At 41.8% G+C, this 23,046-nt stretch overlaps 2 protein-coding genes and 1 long non-coding RNA gene across 4 annotated transcripts in view; 1 reads left to right on the top strand and 2 right to left on the bottom strand.

Annotated features, from left to right (window-relative positions):
* The window catches only part of zgc:136858 (uncharacterized protein LOC678543 homolog), a 53,056-nt gene extending 52,705 nt beyond the window's left edge, over nt 1–351 (bottom strand). Inside the window, exon 1 of the mRNA XM_059978088.1 lies at nt 268–351. The gene's annotated coding sequence lies outside the window, so the exon portion shown is untranslated. The remainder of the gene's footprint in view (nt 1–267) is intronic.
* LOC132398514 (uncharacterized) lies at nt 114–19,099 on the top strand. The gene is made up of 5 exons (XR_009513680.1): nt 114–183; nt 1,856–1,935; nt 9,103–9,210; nt 14,005–14,080; nt 18,313–19,099. It is a non-coding gene; the product is annotated as an uncharacterized LOC132398514 (long non-coding RNA).
* Nucleotides 6,621–23,046, bottom strand: part of LOC132398512 (cystine/glutamate transporter-like) — a 26,609-nt gene continuing 10,183 nt past the window's right edge. For both annotated transcript variants that reach the window (XM_059978090.1, XM_059978091.1), the window contains exons 5-11: nt 14,737–14,781; nt 13,631–13,754; nt 12,254–12,357; nt 10,774–10,870; nt 9,827–9,976; nt 8,351–8,528; nt 6,621–7,239 (exon numbers count right to left, since the gene is read on the bottom strand). In XM_059978090.1, the coding sequence (XP_059834073.1) occupies nt 7,175–7,239; nt 8,351–8,528; nt 9,827–9,976; nt 10,774–10,870; nt 12,254–12,357; nt 13,631–13,754; nt 14,737–14,781 (763 nt within the window). In that variant the 3' untranslated portion in view covers nt 6,621–7,174. The remainder of the gene's footprint in view (nt 7,240–8,350; nt 8,529–9,826; nt 9,977–10,773; nt 10,871–12,253; nt 12,358–13,630; nt 13,755–14,736; nt 14,782–23,046) is intronic.

Here is a 23,046-nt window from a genome sequence, read left to right as displayed (position 1 = left end):
CCAGCACGCTCCTGCTCCAGGGCACCGTTTACCCTGTGTCCTGTCGGAGCGGATCACTCATTTACTAATGATTTTAATATTAACTGTTCCAAAGTCCCGGCTACAACAGTCGGCACTCTGCGGGACAAGGCACGTTCTGCTGATCCCCAGTCTATCAGTGACTCGCTGCCCCGTCCCGGCTAAGTACCCAAGTCTTTTCTTTATCTCGTTTCTAATTTACCTTCCAAAAACGAACTCTAACGCACCGGCTTGGCTCACATATCTTACCTTTTTAATGCCTCGGGAAAAATATGTTACGAACTTTAATCGGCCTTGACTGCAACCCTTTAACCTATCAGATTACTAGCTTCAGTTGTACTAACTATTCTGAGTGCAGAGCCCCCACCCTCCGCTAGATTTACCATCTGCTCAATGTTAGTCAACGCCAATGTTTCTGTTACTTAACTCTTTAAAGACCAATTATTTCGTGGACACGGCTGTGGTATTTTCCTGGTGTCTTATGATCCCTGCTGAGACTAGGAGCAGAACCGGGCCATTCGGTCCATCGAATCTCCCCACCATTCAATCATGGCTGATATACTATCTCCTTGAACCCCATTTCCTTGCCTTCTCCCCGTTACCTTTAATGCCCTGACTAACCAAGAACCTATCAAACTCCACTTTAAATATACTCAGTGACTTGGCCTCCACAGCCATCTGTGGCAATGAATTCCACAGATTCATCACCCTCTGGCTAAAGAAATTCCTTCTCATCGCTGTTCAAAATGGATCTCCCTCTCTGTACCGAGTCTGTGTCCTCTGGTCCTAGACTCCCTCGCTATAGGAAGCTGCCTCACCACATCCACTCTATCTAGGTATTTCAATATTCGATAGGTTTCAACAAGATCCCCTCTTGTAAACTCCAGTGAGTACAGGTCCAGAGCCATCAAATGCTCCTCAAATGTTAACCCTTTCATTCCTACGATCATCTTTGTGAACCTCTCCAGTGCCAGCACGTCTTGTCTGCCTTCTAAAATATGCAAAGTGTCCATTTCCGAAGGACAACAGACTCAATACTGCCAGGCCAACATCTCGTGCAGTGAAGCCAATGTTACTCTCAACTGGCTACATTAGCTGTCTGAACACCAGACATCAGACGAGCAGGCACACTATTCCAAGCTCTCTCGTGGGAGGATGTTTACAGAAGACAGAAAAATAAGTTGAAAATAGGCCACCATTGAAACCTTACTTGGAGAAGTGCAGGATCCCTACTGGTTCCTAGAAAATTCTGGCCGATGAAGGGGAATGAATGGTGGTATTGTTAAAAATCAAAGCCATACAATAGGTGCCTACAGAGACCTGTAGTATGGAGGAAGGCAGAAAGTCCCTTAAACTACTCTCCTCGCTTTCACCTGCTTCAGTGGTCAGAGAGCCCACAATTCCAAGATGGACTGAATAGCTCTTCATTGCCCATTAGGGGAAGTGATGACTCCCTCCTGTTAGACTGTTTGTGGTGGCTTATTTTTTAGTCTTTCTACTTCTCTTATAATATTAATATTTCTGCATTTGTAATGCTACTGTGACACTATAATTTCCTTTGGGATCAACAAAGTATCTCCAGATGTTCCTGTTTCCTCACACATCCCAAAGAAGTTCAGGTTAGTCCATCAGCTGCCCTCTGCTAAATTTCTCTGATGTGGGTAGGTCTCAGGAGAATTGGTTGTGGGCAGGAGTGGGAGGTGTCGATGTGGATGTAAGTATTACAATCACAGATTTGGCAGCACATCAGATTCAGCAATTGCACTTGTGAATATGCACATGTCAGCTAATTATTATTTCATTGTGATAGTATTTAACTCCATTCATTCTGTCGTAGTTTTCGTCAAGACTTGGACGTAGCTGCGCTTTGCCGCCCTGCCTGAGAAATTGGACTGTCGAGTCAACTGAAGACTAGCGGTATTCATTTTATTCTTAATTGCTCTTTGCAGCCGCAGTGTAGGCTTCGTTTTCCATTTGAGAGTTTTAGTTAATGGCCCTGTTTGGCCTTGCGTTTATTGTTTACTTTTCCCTTTAACACTGTTTGCTTTGAGTCTGTGATCTATCGACCTGCTTCAGTGTCTCTCACTCTGCATTTGGACCATATCTGTAAGGGGAAAATGGACTTAGTAAAGATGGTTACATGTTCATTAGCTTGGACTCAATAGAGTCAGTTGGCTTGTTTCCATCCTGTATAGATCCATGACTGTAATATCCTATCCTAATCAACTCCATCTCCAATCACCCCCAGCTACCTATCCTGATCACACATTAGCATCTCACCTGATGACTTCATATTCAGTCATTCCTATCTCTATCCCTTTACTATCTCCCTCGATCAGAACTTCTCCTGATCATTCCTCATGTTCTCCCACCAAATCACTCCCCCTCCTGATCATCCCCTCTCAGAAATCCCCATCATCTCTTATCTCCTCTCAGGTCATCCCATCATTCCCAATTCCTGCACACATTACCCTTTCCCAAATGTGTGCATTAATTGTGCCATTGTCTAAGAAGGGACGGAGGCAGAAGAAAAGGAATTATAGGCCAGTTAGCCTGATTTCGCTGGTTGGGAAGATTTTTTCCACTACCAAGGATGAGGTTCGAGGATACTTGGAGATACATGATAAAATGGGCCATAGTCAGCATGTTTTTCCAGAGGACATCTTGCTGTTATGGTACACACCTGACCATGCCAGCCTCTGGGGATTAGATGTTCTGATTCTCTGGAGTATAGATAACTGGTGCGGTCCCTTTGAAGATTCAGGTCCACTCTGTAAAAATGGTGGCCATGTTTTGGTGGCAAGATTTGGATATTTAAAGAACACCTGAACTCAGGTTCGGTGCTCAACCCTCAGCTCAACTTTGGTTCAGTCTGCGATTGAATTTAGGATTTCTGTCCCGTTTGGATTGTCATCTGCTCTCATCAGGTTCTCATCTAGCGCCTACTCAAGAACCCTGCTCTCATCTCAGACTTGAAATCGTGTCTCAGTTCTAGTCTCAGATATTCCAGCATCTGGGTCATTTCCAAACTTGCCTTGGCCTCTCATCTCAGTTGCCTGTCAAATCTGTTCCAATTCTTTGAGGAAATACAAGGCAGGATAGATAAGGAGAGTCAGTGATTATAGTTTTCTTGGATTTTCAGAAAGCCTTTGAAAAGGTGCTACACCTGAAGCTGCTTAACACAATTGGTTCCTGTGATATTACAAGACTGGCTGACTGACGGGAGGCAAAGAGTGGGAATAAAAGGGGGCTTTTCTGTTTGGCCAGCAGCGACTAGTGGTGTTCCACAGGCCTGGTGTTGGGAGTTTTTTCTTTTCCCATTATATGCCAATGACTTGGATGACTGAACTGATGTCTTTGTGGCCAAGTTTGCGGACAACATGAAGATAGGTGGAGGGGTAGGCAGTGCTGAGGAAGCAGGGAGTCTGTTGAAGGACAGACAATTAAGGAGAATGGGCAAGGAAGTCACAGATGGAATATAGTGTAGGGAAGTGGTTGGTCACACAGTCTGTAGAAGGAATAAAGGTGTCGGCTATTTTCACAATGGGGTGAAAATTCAACATTCAGAGGTCCAAAGGGACTTGGGAGTCCTTGTGCAATATTCCCTAGAGGTTAACTTCCAGGTTGCCAGGGTAAGGAAGGCAAATGCAATGTTAGTATTCGTTTTGAGAGGACAAGAATATAAAAGCACGAATGCCATGCTGAGGCTTTATAGGGCATCGGTCAGACTGCACTTGGAGTACTGTGAGCAGTTTTGAGCCCCTTATCTAAGAAAGGATGTGCTGGCGCTGGAATGGGTCCAGAGGAGATTCACAAGAACGGTTTCAGGAATGAAGAAGTTAATGTATGAGGAGTGTTTGAAGGCCCTGGGCCTGAATTCACTCAGGTTCAGAAGAATGAGGGGTATCTCACTGAAACCTATTTAATATTGAAAGGCCTAGGTAGAGTGTACGTGGAGAGGGGACCTCTAGGACCAGAGGACACAGCCTCAGAATAGAGGGACGTCCATTTAGAACAGAGATGGGAAGGAATTTCTTTAGCTAGAGGATGGTAAATCTATGTGCCACAGATGGCTGCACAGTCCAAGTCACTGGGTATACTTAACCAGAAGTTGATAGGTTCTTGATTAGTTAGAAAGATTACAGCGAGAAGGCAGGAGAATGGGGTTGAGAGGGACAATATATCAGCCATGATGGAATGGCAGAGCAGACTCAATGGATCAAAGTCCTAATTCAGTTCCTAGGTCTTATGGTCTTTGAATGCACATAGACATAAACTAATCATCTGTACATGCCCTTAATGCAGCTCTTCAATATGCCTTGAGCTGTATGTTTTCTTCTGGCCACTGACCCAACGCTCCCTTTACCAGAGGCTTGAGCAAAGTTTGAGAAACCTTTTGATTTTAAACTTGACTCATTATAGGACTCACCAATACAGATAATAGTCCTGTTACTCCCTTTAAAGCCTCGGCTAGATCTGTCATTTCTTTTCTCACCTCTTTAGCATCTCCGTTATTTGATATTTCCTGTCTTCTACTCTACTACTTCTCCTCTCCTTCTCTTAGCATTTAAGCTCTGTAACGTAAAGGTTTTAAAAACCGAAACTGGCTCTGGTTTTTCACCGCCTACGTTGCCTGATTTGATTCAGATTCAGTTTTATTTATCGCACATGCAACAAAATGCGTCATTTGTGTTATGACCAACACATCCAAGGATGTGCTGGGGCAGCCCATTAGCGTCACCACAGATTCTGGCGCCAACACAGCATGCAAATAATGATCAGCAGAACACAATGAAACCGAACGCACCAATCAACAAAACAACACCAGCAAAACAAACCCCTTTCCTCCCTCCCACACAGCCTTGTAGAGCATTTCCAACACTTTATTTCTGATTTACAGCATCCAAAAAGCTGAGTACTTTTTATCTGAAATTCCAAAATCTGAATACCTCTGAAATCTGGATTTTTTTGAGCACTGACATGACATCACAAATGGAAAATTCCAGAAGATGCTGGGAAGGTTCCTAGGGGATGTGCAGGTCTCTGAGAAGTGACCTCACATATGTAATGAACAGATGTTAATGAAAAGTAGAAAAGCACTGCTTAAAGCAAAAAATTAGGATCTCAATTGTGTATTGAAAGAGAGGATTTGTCAGCGCTGGAGAGAACATAGGGGGCTTAACAGTATGCTGATCATGAGTCAAGCAAACATCTATCAGGAAGAACTGAAAATTGAAGGCAACTGCGAATATTCAGCAGGCTGGTTACAGAAATTTAAGAAGAGGCACAGCATTACATTTTTAAAGATTTGTGGTGATAACCTATCTGCTGATCACCAAACAGCAGAGAAATTCATTGATCAGTTTGCCGAGATCGTCACTGATGAAAATCCAACACGCTGAACGGCTGCAACAGTACATATGTGTAATGGACAAGTGTAATAAAGTCTAATACCAGTAGCACATAGTCAACAAGTGATAGCGATCCCAAGCTATCTCATTATATATTCCAAAATCCGATAAAAATCCAAACACTTCCGGCCCCAATCATTTCGAAATCATGGGATAGGGTAGGAAAACAGCAGGGATTTATTCATTTTAATTATGTCGGAATGGGTGCCTCAGGGCTTAGAGATGGTATCATTCTTTCTAATTTACAGAAATTAACTAAATCCAGAAGACAAAACAGATTCATGAACTAGAGAGCTGCAGCAGAATTAAGGAATGCATCCTAGAAATCAGAGAATAACTTACACAAAATATATGGGTGGGTCAAATAATGGCTTGTGGAAGAATATTAAGATGTCTACATTTAATTTATTGATCCATTATTGGGACTACTTGTACCTATGGGCAAAACGCTCTCCACAAACAGTGTGAAATCAGGAATAGTGGTCATGACGATGTGCGGTTTCTTGTGGCTGAATGAGGGAAATGTTTCTGGAACACCGAGACAACCAAATAACCATCTATGGTTAAGCAACAGAAGCCAACAGACCTGAAAGTCCCCATAATAAATGAGAAACTTCTGCTAAAACTTTCTGCTCACACTTAATAGATAATCAAATTCTAGCAAGGCCATTGGATTCTCGTTGTCAGTGGTGATCATAAATCTTTCTTCTAGACATTTAAATCATCATATTTTTGTACTTCCTTTCATGAAGATGCAAGATTTGCAGTTTTGTAAACATGGGTCCTCCCTGTTGTTACAGACTAGTAACACACTCCATACGTTTTGTTTCTCCATTACCAATATGTGCATAGTTGTTAATCAGCACTTTCAGCTTAAACACACACACACACACACACACACACACACACACACACACACACACACACACACACACACACACACACACACACACATCCATCCATCCATCCACAATTCATAATTAGTGGCATTTCTCAAATATATGCGGAACAGAATACAGAAAATTTTACACTGTTCTGGAAATTATCTGCATTGCCCTTCCTTGAATTTATGCAGATGGCAAAACAATAATCTTTAGTACTTTGTGAACTTTTCAAAACCTCATTTGTGAAATATTTAGAAAGAAGCAATCCACTTGAAAGGTAGGAGTTTTATTAGTTTGGTGGCAACAGATCTCAATAGATGTAGTTAGGTGTTTGTTGATTTTGGTCATTTAGATTCATGTTTAAAATTATTTGGTAATGTCTATTTCAAACAAAATGAGACATTTTAAAAGTTTTTTTTTCCTGGACTCTTAAACCCCTGTGCAAATTAAGGTCCTTATATTTGGGACAAGTTGTATCAATTATGTACCACAAGCAACTAAGCAATTCATTGCACTGTATATGAATTTTAAAAAGACACAATAAATTACTGTTTCTTACTATCTTTAATTTTTCCCTTTTATCATTATTCCTCTCTGTTGATTTTGTTTACTTTTACAAATTCAAATGCTGACAGATATACACAGTTTATCCAGCAGTTTTCATTTATATTTAGAATTCAAAATAGTTAAAATAGCATTAAAAAAAATTAACAGTTTTTGTTACATAAGAATTCACACACACAGTTAGTGAGAATGGAATTTTCACATACAGATCTAAGTTCAGGAAATATACTTTGTGAATGTCTCTTAGCAATGACTGTTGTGAATTCACAGAAAATTCATGCGCTTGCTGGCAAATTTTCAGTAGGTTACAATCTCCTGTTGCACTACTTGCATTAAAATTTGCAGTTTGACAGTGAAGAGATCTGCAAAAGTAAACAGATTTACTTTTAATGATGTTGGATGTTTGAGGCACTCAGACATCACATGAAACAAACAGAAATACATTAATGGTCATTCTTTACAAAAAGAATATTAATGAGCCCAGTTGTTTCTTCACCTGATAACCTGGTACTTTACTGACTGTAGCACTCGACAAGTAATCTCAGAACCGAGTTCAAAGCCCGCTGTGGGAAATGGTAAAACGTAGTTGAATGATTCAGATCCTGCTGGCCCACTGCCGTGCTGGGAATTCTCCAGGTTCACAGGACCAAGTTCACTATCAGTTTGTTCTCATCAGGACTCATGCCAGCTTAGTTACAAGGACATTGACCAAAGGGGCTTAAAGCTTTAAAAACTGTCAAAATCCTTGTCCCACCTTTAAAGGCTGTAGGCACTGTGTGAGGATTTTGATATTTTAAAACCATTACTTACATTCAGAAACAATGAAAAACTATTAAAATTGAAGCAAACACTTAAAAGTCTAGATTTTTTCCTGTTACTGAAACATTTAATAATATTCATTGTACATGAAAATAATTCTAGAATTAATTTCTATATAAATTCTCATTCATATCAGTGGAGATGATACTGGGGAATCTCAGAAAGACTGGGTCCAGCACTGGACTCCATGCAGAGTCCATGCAGAGTCCAGCAACGAAATACGTTTACAAATCCAGTCTCCCCAAAATGGCTAGCAAGTTTGGGACTTATGCATTTACAGTGCATGCAGATCCCCAGACAACTGCTAATAAATGTTTAAATAGCTGTTGCATACAGCACTGATGGCATTTGACATTGATAACTAACCCGATAAATCTTCACATTTTGAGTTTGCAACACAAATGAAAGACAGGAAAGCTATAGGACTCATATGCAGAGGCAACTCAATCACTGTTGTGAACTTGTTGGAGTGGTAGTCCTGATGTAGGGTCTTGACCCAAAAGTTGACATACACCTTTTGCCTCCACAGATGCTGCTTAACCTGCTGAGTGTTCTGCTATAGTTTTGAATTACTGCAATACCTTAAGTTAATCATGTTCTTTGGATCCCCATTTTTTTTAGTCCCTATCACACAGTTTGTGTCTTGTTACTTACAAAGTGCTTTTCTGTACCAGCCTGGTCGCTGTTGTCTTTTTATCATCAGGTAATAGACAGGTACACCAGAAAGTGTTAAAGCACAGCTAATTCCAGTGCTGAGAGGGTCAGAGTACAGAGACGTCGCCACTATGAATAGACACAGTGCACTAAAGGTTCCAGGTATGATAATTGGAACCTACGGAGATAAGAATTTTTAAAACTCAGATCATCTTCACATAACTTTTAACATCAGTACCATTTATTTACCTGCTTCAGAACATAGTCGTAAAATACAGAAATGGTTCCTTCCTCAGACTGTCCATGCTGACCATTTTGCCCACCCGCACCATTCCCAATTGCCCACATTAGATCCCCAACCTTCTCTGTCTTGCCTGTTCAAATGCCAGTCTAAATGCCTCTTAAACACATCTGCCTTTCAAATTGGCATTGAGTTTCAGGGATCAACTACTCTCTTATAAAAAGTTACCCATCAAATTTAAACCTTCTTCTCACCCTTAAACTATGTCCTCTTGTCTTTGACATGCCTATCATGGGATCTTTTCCCTTTTACTCATAAGTACAGTTTATAAAATATACACAATGTGAATACAACTGGAGCTGGTAAAGATGGGGCAAGCAACCACCTTCTGTGCCTTAACAACTCTTCAATTTAATATGACATATTCTGAGGTTTGTTTTATAAATAGTACACAAGCATCTATCCTCATAATCCCGAAGTAATGAGGGTTGTATTTTATTTATGAGTACAGAGAACTGGGGATGACCTCATCCAATGTTGAGACCTTGGTCCAGTTCCATTCGAAAGGGTTTCGTGCACTGGGAGTTCATCATTCGATGGCGATGTGAAAACTGACAAGGTAGTAACACTAAAGGATCTGCTGCTTTAAGTTATTCTATTTTATTCTATTAAGAGAAATTCTATTTTACAGTATACAACAAAAGGTACATAACTGTTATTTTCATTCACTCTACAAATATGGTGAAAATTTACATATTTGGGGATGGATTGTATTGCAGGCAAAGGTTGTGGTGTTTGGTGAAGTCAACTCATTTTTAATGCTCAAGGGTAGGCTGCCTGAGTGATTGTGGCTGAGTAGGCAACATCCCATGTGTCTTGTGATATTGGAAAAGGCACGATGACACCTCAGCCAGGCTGAGAATTGGTTTAATACTCCATATCCTCCTCAGCTCTACCTGGTTCAGGGCTGGTGGATGGCATCTCCCTGAGATTTTTAATTAGGGAGGGATCTTCATTGGCACTGCAGGAAGATGGTACTCCATTGCCAGGAGATGAAGTGAATTTCTTCAAGAGGGCACAAGTGGTTGAAAACTGAAGGTCTTAGTAGAGATCAGGTCTACCAGTAGCCAAATCATGAGGGACTGAATGGATGACAAGCCTTCACAATGTCCCCTGCTGTTCTAAAAGTAGTCTCACAAAATGAGCTAGTTCTGGGCTGGAGTATTATACTCTACCTTGAATGGACGGTAGAGATCAGGCTGTTTATAACGGTGCCGGATGAGTCCAAGGGTGACTAATCCCATAAACAGCCAACGTGGAAAGCTGTTTAAATTCAGCAAACCATACAGATCACCAATGAAAATCATCAGGATGACCAGAGGATACTGAGAAAGACAGAGATAATTTACAGTGATTTGCAGTAACTCAATAGTTAAGTTACAAGTACCACATGTATCTGAAAGATAATGTTCACATAAAATTAAATCAAGCCTGTGAGAAAAAAATAATGAGTATCATTTTCAATAGAGACAGTTATTAAATGTGTGCTACCCATTCTTATGTCTGGAGATGGTCAGCTGAAGGTGTTTTCTGGATTAATCTGAAACTGTCGAACCATGCACAAGAATGAGTTTTAGTTCTTAAATAGAAATGTTTGATGCTTTTCCAGAAGAGAGTCTGTAACTCAGATGTGAATAATATTGTGATGAGGTACAGTACACATACTGTCCACTTTTCAAAAGGAATAATAATCAGATTCCAGGCAGGGACCACACAATGATGTCTTTGTTTTTCATGATGCAATATTGGTTTATCTGAATTGTAACATCGCTCTCCCAATATTTAGTGCAGATCAAGGGAGTATGGATATCTCTGGGCTGCCTGGATCCCACTGATATGTGCAACTTCTTAAGCGATGTACATCACTAATGAAAAACTTCAAAATGTCCAGTTCTCACAGGGGATTTGACATGAAATAGAAAACACATTTATGATAACATTTTGGCAGCAAATCAGTCGTGACCAGGAAAAGATGTTACAAGTTCTGGATGTCTGTTCCAGTGACCTTACCTACAGTAAAGCAAATGTAAACACCATTTGTTGCAGAATACAGTATTTTTATAAGTACATTTATTAGACATTGGTGAGAGAAACACAGACGTCATCTGCAGTTTGTACTTACTATCAGAATTACAGCCGGAAGTGGGGTGTGGTGCTGGATGTGGATCATGGAGAAGATTGTTGGCCATTGGTTTTCTCTTGAAGCCACAAAGAATACTCTTTGAAGGACAGAACAAGTATATATTATCAAGAACATGCCACAATATATCTGTAGCTGTTATTCACAAGTTGGTGTCTCTAGCAGGGCCTCCAGCCCCATTTCCCTTGTATTGGCTAGCACGTCGGGTAATTTTTGAGGCTAGTTGAAAAGCCAATGATATTTCTGTGGTACAGATTCACAGTTAGAGCAGATTTTCTTCCCTAAAGGACATCAGTGAATCAGCTGAGTTTGGAGAAGAATTTGTCAGTTTTCATGGATGGCTTTTCAGAATTTCCTTCTGGTTAAAGTTAAATGTCCATGTGGGTTTCATGCAGCTGTATAAAACTCTGGTTAGGCCACACTTGGAGTGCTGTGTCCAGTTCTGGTCACCTCACTGTAGGAAGGATGTGGAAGCATTGGAAAGGATACAGAGGAGATTTACCAGGATGCTGCCTGGTTTAGAGAGTATGCATCATGATCAGAGATTAGGGAGCTAGGGCTTTACTCTTTGGAGAGAAGGAGGATGAGAGGAGACATGATAGAGGTATACAAGATATTGAGAGGCATAGATAGAGTGGACAGCCAGTGCCTTTTCCCCAGGGCACCACTGCTCAGTACAAGAGGACATGGCTTTAAGGTAAGGGGAGGGAAGTTCAAGGGGGATATTAGAGGAAGGTTTTTCACTCAGAGAGTGGTTGGTGCATGGAATGCACTGCCTGAGTCAGTGGTGGAGGCAGATACACTAGTGAAATTTAAGAGACTACTAGACAGGTATATGGGAGGCAGGGTTTAAGGGTCGGCACAACATTGTGGGCCAAAGGGCCTGTACTGTGCTGTACTATTCTGTGAACCCATGTCTCTGAACCCTCCGCTCAGTGGATCACTAATTCAACAGTTTAACAGCTGCAGCCATCTTTCAGTGTCAGCTCCTGGTTTCCACAGCAATGATCGTCTAAGTAGTTCTTTGATGCTCAGACAACAATAACTCTCTATAAAGTATGAGATTGTATGCATATGAACTGTGAATACAACATTGTTCAGAAATCATTGTCACAATAATTAAGTTGGCTGGTTGACACAAACACTTGTGTTTATCCTTTGCATCTATACCTACTGGACAAATAAGCATTCCTTCACCAAGCAACAGACCATAACATTTGAAGTGGATTATTTGAAATATAATTAAACAATTGTATAAATTTAATGCGGCAGATATAATTACAGAACCTCTATTCTCTACCTTCTTAAGCATTAAAGTCAAAAAGGATCCTCTGTATTTTCCTTTCTTAGCAATGCTAAACCCACACCCAACAAATTGTTTAAGTGATGGAGTCAAAGGGTTAAAGTGAGCACTTTCTTATGTCACATTCACACTCAGTCAAAAAGATGTCCCCAGACCTACCTGGAAGCAGAAAACAGACCCACAGTTAGAGCTCCAAGACATGACAGTGACACAAGAATTTGAATGACTGAGGAAAAACCACTCAGTGTCCGATCTGCAAAAGTCTAATTGAAGGAAAAGTATCATTATTTGCAAACAGTTTCCACTCTCAATATATATTACACTGAAATGTTGGTGAACAGTCCAACCTCATGAAAGGATGGTTTGGTTCAAGGTAGGTGTTCAATACAAAACTCTGAATCTTGCTGAATCTCCTCTTTATGAAGACCTACGTGTGAGAATGGAAACATCCCAAATCTGATTCACCCAGATCATTTTGGCCAACAGCTTTCTTGTGGGTGTAGGGGAGTTAAGGAGTGGAGACGCAAAAAAGTTAGGCTGAGGCTGCTGATGGTTCTCCCATTAACAGGGCAGGAGAGTGGAAAGGTCATAAATGTCCAGAGCCTGACAACTAAAGGGCATGGAAAGAGATACAGGGATGTAAAGGGCTACTGTGATTGGCTAAGATAATGTTGCTGATCATGTTTCCCTTTTCTATTCATGTCCATTTGATATTCTTTTTAGAGACTCATTGGCTGGAAATTCCTTGTTCTTGTTGTGCTCCCACTTCCATTCTGGTGGGGCAACAGTAGAAGAAGAGATAAACAAGGTTGGACTAAGATATAGAAATAAAATTGGCCCACAATTTCAGAACCTATGTTAGACTGGGCAGGACAGGATCTGAACTCTCTGTGGTGGAAGGTCCTGTGTCTAAGGCCTCCCTTGCCCCGAGAATCCCTCTACAGCAATAGTGGAAGGTAAAGCAGATGAAACCAGGCTCAAATAGACGTAGGCTTGTCATTTAATTTCAGCGTCACTAAAGAAGGACACAATAAATTGTTTCTAGGCTATTTCTTAAAAAGAGCTCTTGGTAGAATGGGGCCAAACAGAATGCTGTTGTGTTCATGTGGAGTCATGGGGTCAAAGAGAGAGACTGCCTAGAAACAGGCCCTTCAATCTATCAAATCCTCACCAACCATCGTACCCTTTTACACAAATTCTACATTAATCCCAGTTTCTTTATATATATTATACCCAGGTTCTTACCAACTCCCTCTAGATTCTATCACTCACCTACACATTCAGGATGATTTGCAGTAGCCAATTGATCTATCAAGTCACGTGTCTTTGGAATTTGGGAGGAAACAAGAGCACCCTGAGGAAATCTACACAGTCACAGAGAGAACGTACAGACTCCACTCAGATAGCACTGGAGGGTCTGAGAGCTATATTTCTGACAAACATGCATCTAAACAAGTTTGGTTAAACTTCACAATCAACAACTGAATGAACAGAACAGTAGAAGAGAAACAGATTCTGGTATTAACAGTTACCTACCACAGCTACCGCACCAGAGGCCAACACCTCATCTGCTGTCAACACGGTGTAGTAAGCCACATTTACAAGCAGATACAATACCGTAATAAGAATCAGGGTGAAGACAATTGCCAGAGGGATAGTCCTACAAAAACACAACATATAAATTCAAACTTCTTCATATTGATTGTTCTTCATTGTGCTTAAAATTCATTAGAAAGTATGGCGAGTTATAACATCTTGATATAATTTACATTGGAGTGTTGGTGGACAGTGCTACATGCTGAGAGGAAGTAGACATACAGTATATAACTTGGAAAGAGTCAAACAGTAGGAAGAGTTTCTGTTCCATGTTGTAGTAATTTTCCTTTTTTCTCTCTCCACTCCTGCTAAAGGGTCTCAGCGTGAAATGTCGACTGCACTCTTTTCCTTGGATGCTGCCTGGCCTGCAGGGTTCCTCCAGCGATTTGTGTGCGTTGCTTTTTATTTTCCTTAATTTCTTTGAGTGACATTCCAAGTAGAGATACATTGGATTTAGACCCACAGAGGGCGGATGCAATAATTTTCCAAATAGGTGTTACCATGATAAGCCCTATGGGTCATTTCAAATGGATGAATTAAAATGGGCAGAATCGCCTTCCTCACCCATAATTAGTTCATACATGGAAAGGAGACAACATTTAAAAATGGGGTAGGAATAAAGTAAAAATATAAAAATCTATTGTTAAGTAAGAATAGTGTTTTGCAGAGCTTTTGTTAGCATCTGATAAATGGATAGGGAATGAATGGAATGTTGCAATTGCTTGTTCAAAGTTCATTTTCTGCAAATCCTCTGCCAAACGTGCATCTCCTCGTGAGGGAAACAGACAAAGCATTTATTTTTTGCCTTTTTATGTGAGAGGCCAATAATAAGATTCTCAAGATGAGATTCTCTGCTCTTCAAATAAAGCATACTTCTACATCCAGGCCCACCAGACCTTGCTTTGACAATTTTTGCCCAAAAGATAATGTAACACCAAGATTGAACACTTCAGTACCTGTAATCAGTTTTAGGTCATGACCTTCTGAGAAAAAGATTATATATTTAATTGAATGTCCTTACGTTCTGACACAGTGTCATTGCGTACCTTTCTGGGTTAATCACCTCCTCGCTGAAAAAGTTCACATAAAACCTAGAAGAAAAATAAACAATTGACAGTGCTTGAATAGACGTAAATGTACAATCTGCTAACCATATAACTTTCAAGATACCCTCCTCTAGTGACAAATACAACTTTCATGTAAATAAATACACAATTGTCCCTACATTGTCACAGAAAACAATTCTCAGAATGCACCATAGCCCACAGCCTCTCAAGGTCCAACCGTACGTCCGGTCGTGAGAGGTGGAAATGGGTAAGGCTGGCACACGGGGTTCTGATGAGGCTGTATAGGCCAATCCCCTGTACAGTGGATACAATGGGTTACAGAAACATTGGTGAGTTCCAACCATACCATTGACTTTGGCAATAGAGACAGGAGGTCATCAATCCACTGGGAGCTAAGGGCCCATGAAAGAGACTAGAGCTCACAGACCTTTATATTATCAAATGCTGCCTCCCCCCCCCCCACCCCATATTAACAGATTACAATCATAGGCATCTTACAGATCACAATTTAGTCATGTTTTTACCTAGGATGCCAGCTGTACATACCTCACATGTAACATTCATTACTTGACATACCAGAGGGAGTTGGTATTACCTACAATCCAGGCCGTCAGCAGCCTGGACACAGAAACCTCCTGCTTCACGCCCATGCATCAGTTCAAAGCAAGTTGTTGTGGCAAATGGAGGCAGAGCTAGAGTCCCCGGCAAAACTGATGCTGGTCCTAGGAGATGGCAGTGGGGCAGCACAAATAAACTGTACAGTTTTGGTCATATTCAAGAGGAAGCACTAGAAGATGAGGTATTAGCATGAAGTTGCCTGGATTGGAGCAATTGAAGTACAAGGAGAAACGGGATAGACTGACTTTTCTTTAGGGTGGAGGAGGTCGAGGGGTAACCTGACAGAGGTATAGAAAAATGTGAGGGGAGACAAACAGGGCAGATGGTGAAAATCAATTTTTCGTGTTGGAGGTGTCGAGGAAAAGAAGCTATGGGTTTAAAGTGTGAGAAAGGAGGTGTAAAAGGAGAGTTAAAGTTCAAACTACATTCATTATCAATGTACATGTATGTCACCGTAACAACCCAGAGGGGCACTTTCTTGCGGGCATACTCAATAAATCCAATAACCATAATAGAATCAATGAAAGACCATACCAGCAGGGCAGACAACCAGTGTGCAAAAGAAAGCAAACTGTGTAAATACAAAAAGAAAGAAAAATAAGAAATAATAATAATACTAAATAAATAACCATAAATATCAAGAACATGAGATGAAGAGTCCTTGAAAGTGAGTGTATAGGTTGTGGCAACAGTTTAGTGATGAGGTAAGTGAAGTTGAGTGAACTTATCCCCTCTGGTTTAGGAGCCTGATGGTTGAGGGGTAATAACTGCTCCTGAACCTGGTGGTGTGAGTCCTGAGGCTCCTGTACCTTCTTCTTGATGGCAGCAGTGAGAAGAGAGCATGGCCTGGGCGGTGGGGGTCCCTGATGAGGGATGCTGCTTTCCTCTGACAACACTTCCAGAGTGTTTATTCACCCAGAGGATTGTTTGAGTCTGGAATGAATTGCCAGAAGAGGTGGTGCAGACAAATATTCTCTAAGAACAGGACTGCTAACTTTTTTAAAAATGGAGGAGGTGGAGTATGTCTCATGATTAATTCATTGTGGTGCACTGACGTGGTGGTTCTGTCTCCTATCTCACTCTAGCAGTGAAATGTTGTCCATTTTATCTGCTGAGGGAGTCTCCTGCCATCATCCTGATACATTCGTCTCAGGCCAACGTCAGGCAGGCCCTGGAGGAGCTGAGCTCTGTGATCAGTCAGGAAACCACATACCCTGATGTCTTCCCAATCATTGAATGAGACTTCAACCAGGCCAACTAGAAGTCTCTGAACAACTGCCGCCAACAAACCACCCGTGGAACCCGAGGCAGCAACACACTTGCCGCTGTTACAAGAACACATTCCTTGCCATTCCATGCTCACACATTGAAAAGTCCGATCACCTGGCTGTACACCTCCTCCCAGCTACCAAAGACTACGGCACTAACAGAGAGGATCAGGAAGGTATGGTCAAGGGAGGCAGAGGGGCGCTGGACACTGAGTTGGTGCACTGGACAATATCCGGGGATTCATCTTTGAATCTGAATGAATACGCCACAGTTGTCACTGACTTCATCAAGACTTGTGTGGATGAGTGTGTGCCTTTGAGAAGATTCTGGGCCTACCCAAACCAGAGGCCATGGCTGAACCGGGAGATTCAGAGTCTGCTGAGGGATAGATCTGAGGCATTCAAGACCGATGAGTAGGAACTATACAAAAAGCCCAGGTACAACATACGGAAGGCTATTTTAAGAGCAATAAAACTATTCTAATTAATCGGATGCACATCAGCTCTGGCAGGGTCTGCAGGCTGTTACTTCCTACAAAGTGAAACCAAACACCATAAATGTCTGTGATGCTTCACTCCCAGATGAGGTCAATGCCTTTTATGCACATTTGAAAGGGAGAAAAAAAATACACCTGTGCAGATCCCTGAAACATCTGGTATCCCTGTGATCGCTTTCTCAGGACATCTTTCAAGAGGGTGAACAGCTGCAAGGTGTCAGGGCCTGATGTGGAACCTAGTAGGACATTGAAAACCTGTGTCGCTCAACTGGCGCGAGTGTACAAGGACATCTTTCATCTCACTGCCGCAGTCGGAGGTCCCCAACTGTTTCCAAAGGGTGGCAATCATACCGGTGCCCAAGAAGAGAGCAGGCTGAGCTTGCTCAACGACTATCACTCAGTTGCACTCACATCTACTGTTAAAATGCTTTGAGAGATTAGTCATGGACAGAATCAACTCCTGCCTGAGCAAGGACCTGGACCTGCTGCAATTTCTCAGAGCTGTCTAGAGTGTCTAAGGTATGGACAACAGCTATACTTTATTAGGAGTTGGAAGAGATTTGGCATGTCAACAAATACACTCAAAAACTTCTATAGTTGTACCATGGAGAGCATTCTGACAGGCTGCATCACTGTCTGGTATGGAGGGGTGGCTACTGCACAGGACTGAAAGAAGCTGCAGAAGGTTGAAAATCTAGTCAGCTCCATCTTGGACACTAGCCTACAAAGTACCCAAGGACATCTTCAGGGAGTGGTGTCTCAGAAAGGCAGTGTCCATTATTAAAGACCTCCAGCACCCAGGGCATGCCCTTTTCTTACTGTTACCATCAGGTAGGAGGTACAGAAGCCTGAAGGCACATACTCAGTGATTCAGGAACAGCTTCTTCCCCTCTGCCATCCAACCCCTGAATGGACATTGAACCCTTGGACACTACCCCACTTTTTAAAAAAATATACAGTATTTCTGTATTTGCACATTTTTTAATCTATTCAATATATATAATTGATTTACTTGATTTATTTATTATTTTTATTTTATTTATTATTATTATTATTATTTTCTCTGCTAGATTATGTATGCATTGTACTGCTGCTGCTAAGTTAACAAATTTTATGTCACGTTTTGGTGATAATAAACCTGATTCTGATTCTGATTTGCCTATTGTCTACAGTAGATGGAATCTCACTGGCTCGCCAATCGGCCTTGGATCACCTAGAGAACAGCAATACCTATTTTAGGCGGCTCTTTTATTGATAACAACTCAAGTCTTCAACGCAATCATATCCTCAGTTCTTATCAACGGCGTCCAAAACCTGGGCTTCTGTACCTCACCCTGAAACTGAATCCTTGACTTCACCATTTGTCAAAGACACAACTGTTGTTGGCAGAACTTCAAATGGTGAAGAGGAGGCGTTCAGGAGTGAGATAGATCAGCCGACTGAGTGGTGGCGCAATAAGAACCTTGCATTCAATGTTAGTGAGGCCAAGGAATTGATGGTGGACTTTAAGAGAGGAAGTCGAGGCAGCACAAGACAGTCCTCATCGAGGGATCACCAGCGGAAAGGATGAGCAGTTTCAGCTTCCTGAGTGTCAGCATCTCCAAAGATCTATCCTGACTCCACTATTCTGATGCAATTACAAAGAAAGAACGACAGCGGCTATATTTCCTCAGGAGTCTGAGAACTTCTACAGATGTACTGTGGAGAGCATTCTGAATGGTTGCACCACCATCTGGTACAGAGGGGCCATTGCACAGGATCAGAAAAGGACTGCAGAGAGTTGTGAACTCAGCCAACTACACCATGGTCACTAGCCTTCCCAGCATCGAGGACATCTTCAAAAGGTGATACACCAAAAAAGTGGGATCTATCATTAAGGACCCACATCATGCAAGATGATCCTCCTCTCATTTCTGCCATCAAGGGAGAGGTACAGGAGCCTGGAGAGAGAGGAGAGAAGAGAAGAGAGGAGAAGAGAGGAGAGGAGAGGAGAGGAGAGGAGAGGAGAGGAGAGGAGAGGAGAGGAGAGGAGAGGGGAGGGGAGGGGAGGGGAGGGGAGAGGAGAGGAGAGGAGAGGAGAGGAGAGGAGAGGAGAGGAGAGGAGAGGAGAGGAGAGGAGAGGGGAGGGGAGGGGAGGGGAGAGGAGGGGAGGGGAGAGGAGGGGGAGGGGAGGGGAGAGGAGAGGAAAAAGAGAGAGAGAGAGAGAGAGAGAGAGAGAGAGAGAGAGAGAGACACACACACACCACTTTAGGAACAGCTCTTCTACTCTGCCATCAGATTTCTGAATGGTCAATGAACCCATGAACACTACCTCAATATTTTATATGGCTCTCTTTTTGTACCACCAGTTCATTTATTTTAAATATATTTCTTATTGTAATTTTTAGTTTCTTAAATTATTATGTATTGCAACATACTGCTGCCACAAAACAACAAATTTCACATTTGCCAGTGAAATTAAACCTGATTCTGGACACCCAGACCAGTGCTTGATAGGCCAACTCACAGAAGTCCAATGCAGGCAAATGGAATCTCAAATAACTATGAGTCAGAGTACCGGAAAGAGATCCCTTCTTTTTAATTTGTTGAATTCAATGTTTTGCCCTTGCTGACAGGGAGTTATCTTCAAACTTTGTCATTCTGACGTCAGTCTTAGATAAATAGTTCTTAAAATATAACTAAAGAGATTAATCATTTTTCTTATTCAAACTGAATCAGCACTAAACTTTAATGTCAACAAATTCCCCCAGTTGATGTTCATTTGGTAAGTTACACTATAAGAATTTGAACTTACATAACACCCCTAACATAAATAACAAACGGTCCAAACCATATGTACAATAAAAATTGGCAACACAGGAAAAGTAGTTACGACTGAGTGTTTAATAGGATAGGTTGAAACTATAGTTAATTAATTGTAATGTACAAGTTTGCTAAGGGCAGTCTCAAAGTTGTGGTGGGGCAGCAGGTAAGAACGGGGCATTCAAACAAAGAATTGCGGAAAGAACGGGTACCATTTTAGGAGGGATCCCAATCCTGAAGCATTTTGGATATGAAAGAGGTAGAGCTAGATCATGGTTCGCAAGGTTAGTATCTTGCACTGCACAGTGGAAGACAGTGTGATGAGAGGTCAATCATCTCATTCCCAGGGCAGTGATCTCCGAAGCCCAACTATCTTCATTTGAATCATCAGTGAACCTGCCTCCTTTAAACAGTCAGACGAGAAGATATTCAGTCCATCTGTATCAGCTTAAATAGTGAAGCGGAACATGCCTGTTTTCACAAGGTCATTCATTAGATCGGGAAAATGATAAGTGACATGTAACATTTCAGACCACAATGTCCATGTCCAGTTGGAGAATGCCTTAACTCTCTCGCCTTGACTTGCTGTGGCATTAGTATCATCAGGTTCCCACTCTGCTTCCATATTCTAACTGGGTACATTCCTGAATAAAAATATAACTGAGACAACCAGAGAACCAACTGTGGCTGCAAACAAAAGTTTGGATCTCAGTGTTTGCCAGCAAACGATTTACCTCCAGATTGTCTGAATCCTTTACACAATCCATAAAACACCAGTCAGGAGTGTCAGTGAATACTCACTACTTGCTTGAATGAGAGCAGTTTCAACAAAACTCAATGAAATTCAACACCATCCAGGACAATTTCAGCCTGCTTGATGGCATCCAACCCACAATTCAAAATGTTAATTCTGTCCATAACTGGAACTTAGTGGCTGCAGTATACCCCGTCCTCAAAATGCACGGCAGTAACTTGCCAAGTTACAGTCAAGGTGCAGGAGTAGGTCACCTGGCTCCTCAAGCCTGCCTTGTTACTCATAATGAGCATAGATCATTGGCCCTGAACCTCACTTCCTCACAGCTTTCAATCCCCCGATCCTTTAAAAAACGTACCTACCACCTCTTTAAATACATTCAGTCAACCAGAATTCCGTATCCTCTGGGGTAGAAATGTGTAGGAATTCACCATGTGCTTGGAGAAGAAACTCCTAAATAGTTCAGTTTCAAATAACCATCACTATATCTTAGAAGTAAGTTCAAACTTTAAAGACGTTCCTTAAGTGGCAACACCACGACATTTACTTTCTCACATCCCCTTAGGATCGGAAACATTTCAATTTCAATTCAGTCCTCTTTCTTCTAAATTCCAAGAATACATGGATATATAGTGTCAAGGACAAGGGAAGCAAGTGTATAGAAAGTGTATCACCACTCCTTCACTGACAAGGAATCAACATCAACAATGGTACTATGCAACTCAAATACCCACACTGGTTCAAGAGGGTGGCTCACTCCCATATTCTTAAAGTCAATTAACACTGGCCTTGCCAACAATGTCCAGTTCTTCCCAATGTAATTCAGAGGCAATGTTTCAGACAAGTTCTGCATGAGCTGAATAACCAGCGGGCTTTAATACCAATGCTTAAATTTTGTTTGGTTAAAACAATTTAAAATAATTACAGCACCTAAAACATAAAGACAAAAAGAAACAAAAGCACATGAATTTTTAAATTATCAATTAAATAAATTGCAGTTAACTCAAATAATTAACAAGATACCTGAAACCTATCTGATCGCCTGGAAGCCCCCCTCACCACTGAAATGAATCAGCTGTTTACTCAGTGCCAGCTCCAACCTGCGGCAGGTTGGGCAAAAACATTTCCCAGCGACTGCCGTGACTCTGCAGGAGGCTGGTGCTCATGAGGCCGCACTGCAGTTGGAATTACCCTGGTGAGGGTCCCACAGGAAGCCTGGGGCTTTTGTATACGTGTGAGTTGTTTTCAGAAATATTTTACACTATCAATCCACTGAAGTTGTCTGTTAGTACACATTGAAGATGATACTTTGTGGCTTCAATACTTTGTCCTGACAGCAACAGATTGGGAAAAATAGCACTGATGTCAATGAACTTTTGGTGCCATTCAAGCTGTAGAAGGGACTTCTGAACACGCACAAGAACATTATTTTGGACACTTTGACAAAACTTCACCAAAACTGTTTTCAACAATTATTCAAAAATTTCAACAACACTGAGTTAGTGCTGTGCTTTTCAATTCATAGGAATGACCAGAGGACCTTGAATGTTTAAGCAAAGAGATATGGTGGGGTGGCAGGTGGAGAGGTGGGGACGTCTTGCTCAGAACGAGGAATATGAGGAGAGAAAGAGTCTAAACCACCGTCACAGGAGAGAAGGCAAGAAGGGCGACATGAGCTATTTTTCCCCTGAGGGGAGTGGCTATTGTGTGAGTGGGCCAATGTTAGAGTGGAAGGTTCAGCGAAGAGAGGCGGAGGCTATAGGTAGATTGATTCTTTATTTCCTTCTTTCCTTCTTTTACTTTCTTTCTTGTTAGAGCAGTGGGGATGCCAGGCAGGATAGTGAAATGCTCCTCTTGTCCGATGTGGGAAGGCAGGGAGACCGCCAGAGTCCATGATTACCACAACTGCAAGAAGTGCATCCAGCTGTAGCTTCTTACGGATGGTATTAATGAATTGGAGCTGGAGCTGGATGAACTCTGGATCACTTGGGAGGATTGGGGGTTGATTGACAGGTCATACAGAGAGGCAGGGTACATGTAACTGAGGGACCGTCAGAGGAGGACAGGTGATAACAAGTGCAGAGTACACCTGTGGCCATTCCCCTTTATAACAGGTATACTACTTTGGATACTGTTGGAGGAGAGGTAATGACTTAGAGGAAGATCACAGTGGTCAGGTCTCTGGCACTGAATCTGCCTCTGTGGCTCCGAAGGGAAGGGGGAAAAGAGGCAAGCTGTAGTGATAGGGTATTCAATGGTTAGGAGAACAGATAGGAGGTTCTGTGGACAAGAATGAGATCCCTGGATGGTATGTTGCCTTCAAGGTGCCAAGGTCAAGGACATCTCAGCT

The sequence above is a fragment of the Hypanus sabinus genome, chromosome 8 (genome assembly GCF_030144855.1).
Source record: "Hypanus sabinus isolate sHypSab1 chromosome 8, sHypSab1.hap1, whole genome shotgun sequence".
Taxonomy (NCBI): Eukaryota; Metazoa; Chordata; class Chondrichthyes; order Myliobatiformes; family Dasyatidae; genus Hypanus; species Hypanus sabinus.
The sequence above is the reverse complement of the archived record's forward strand: the minus strand, read 5'-3'. Positions and strand labels throughout refer to the sequence as shown.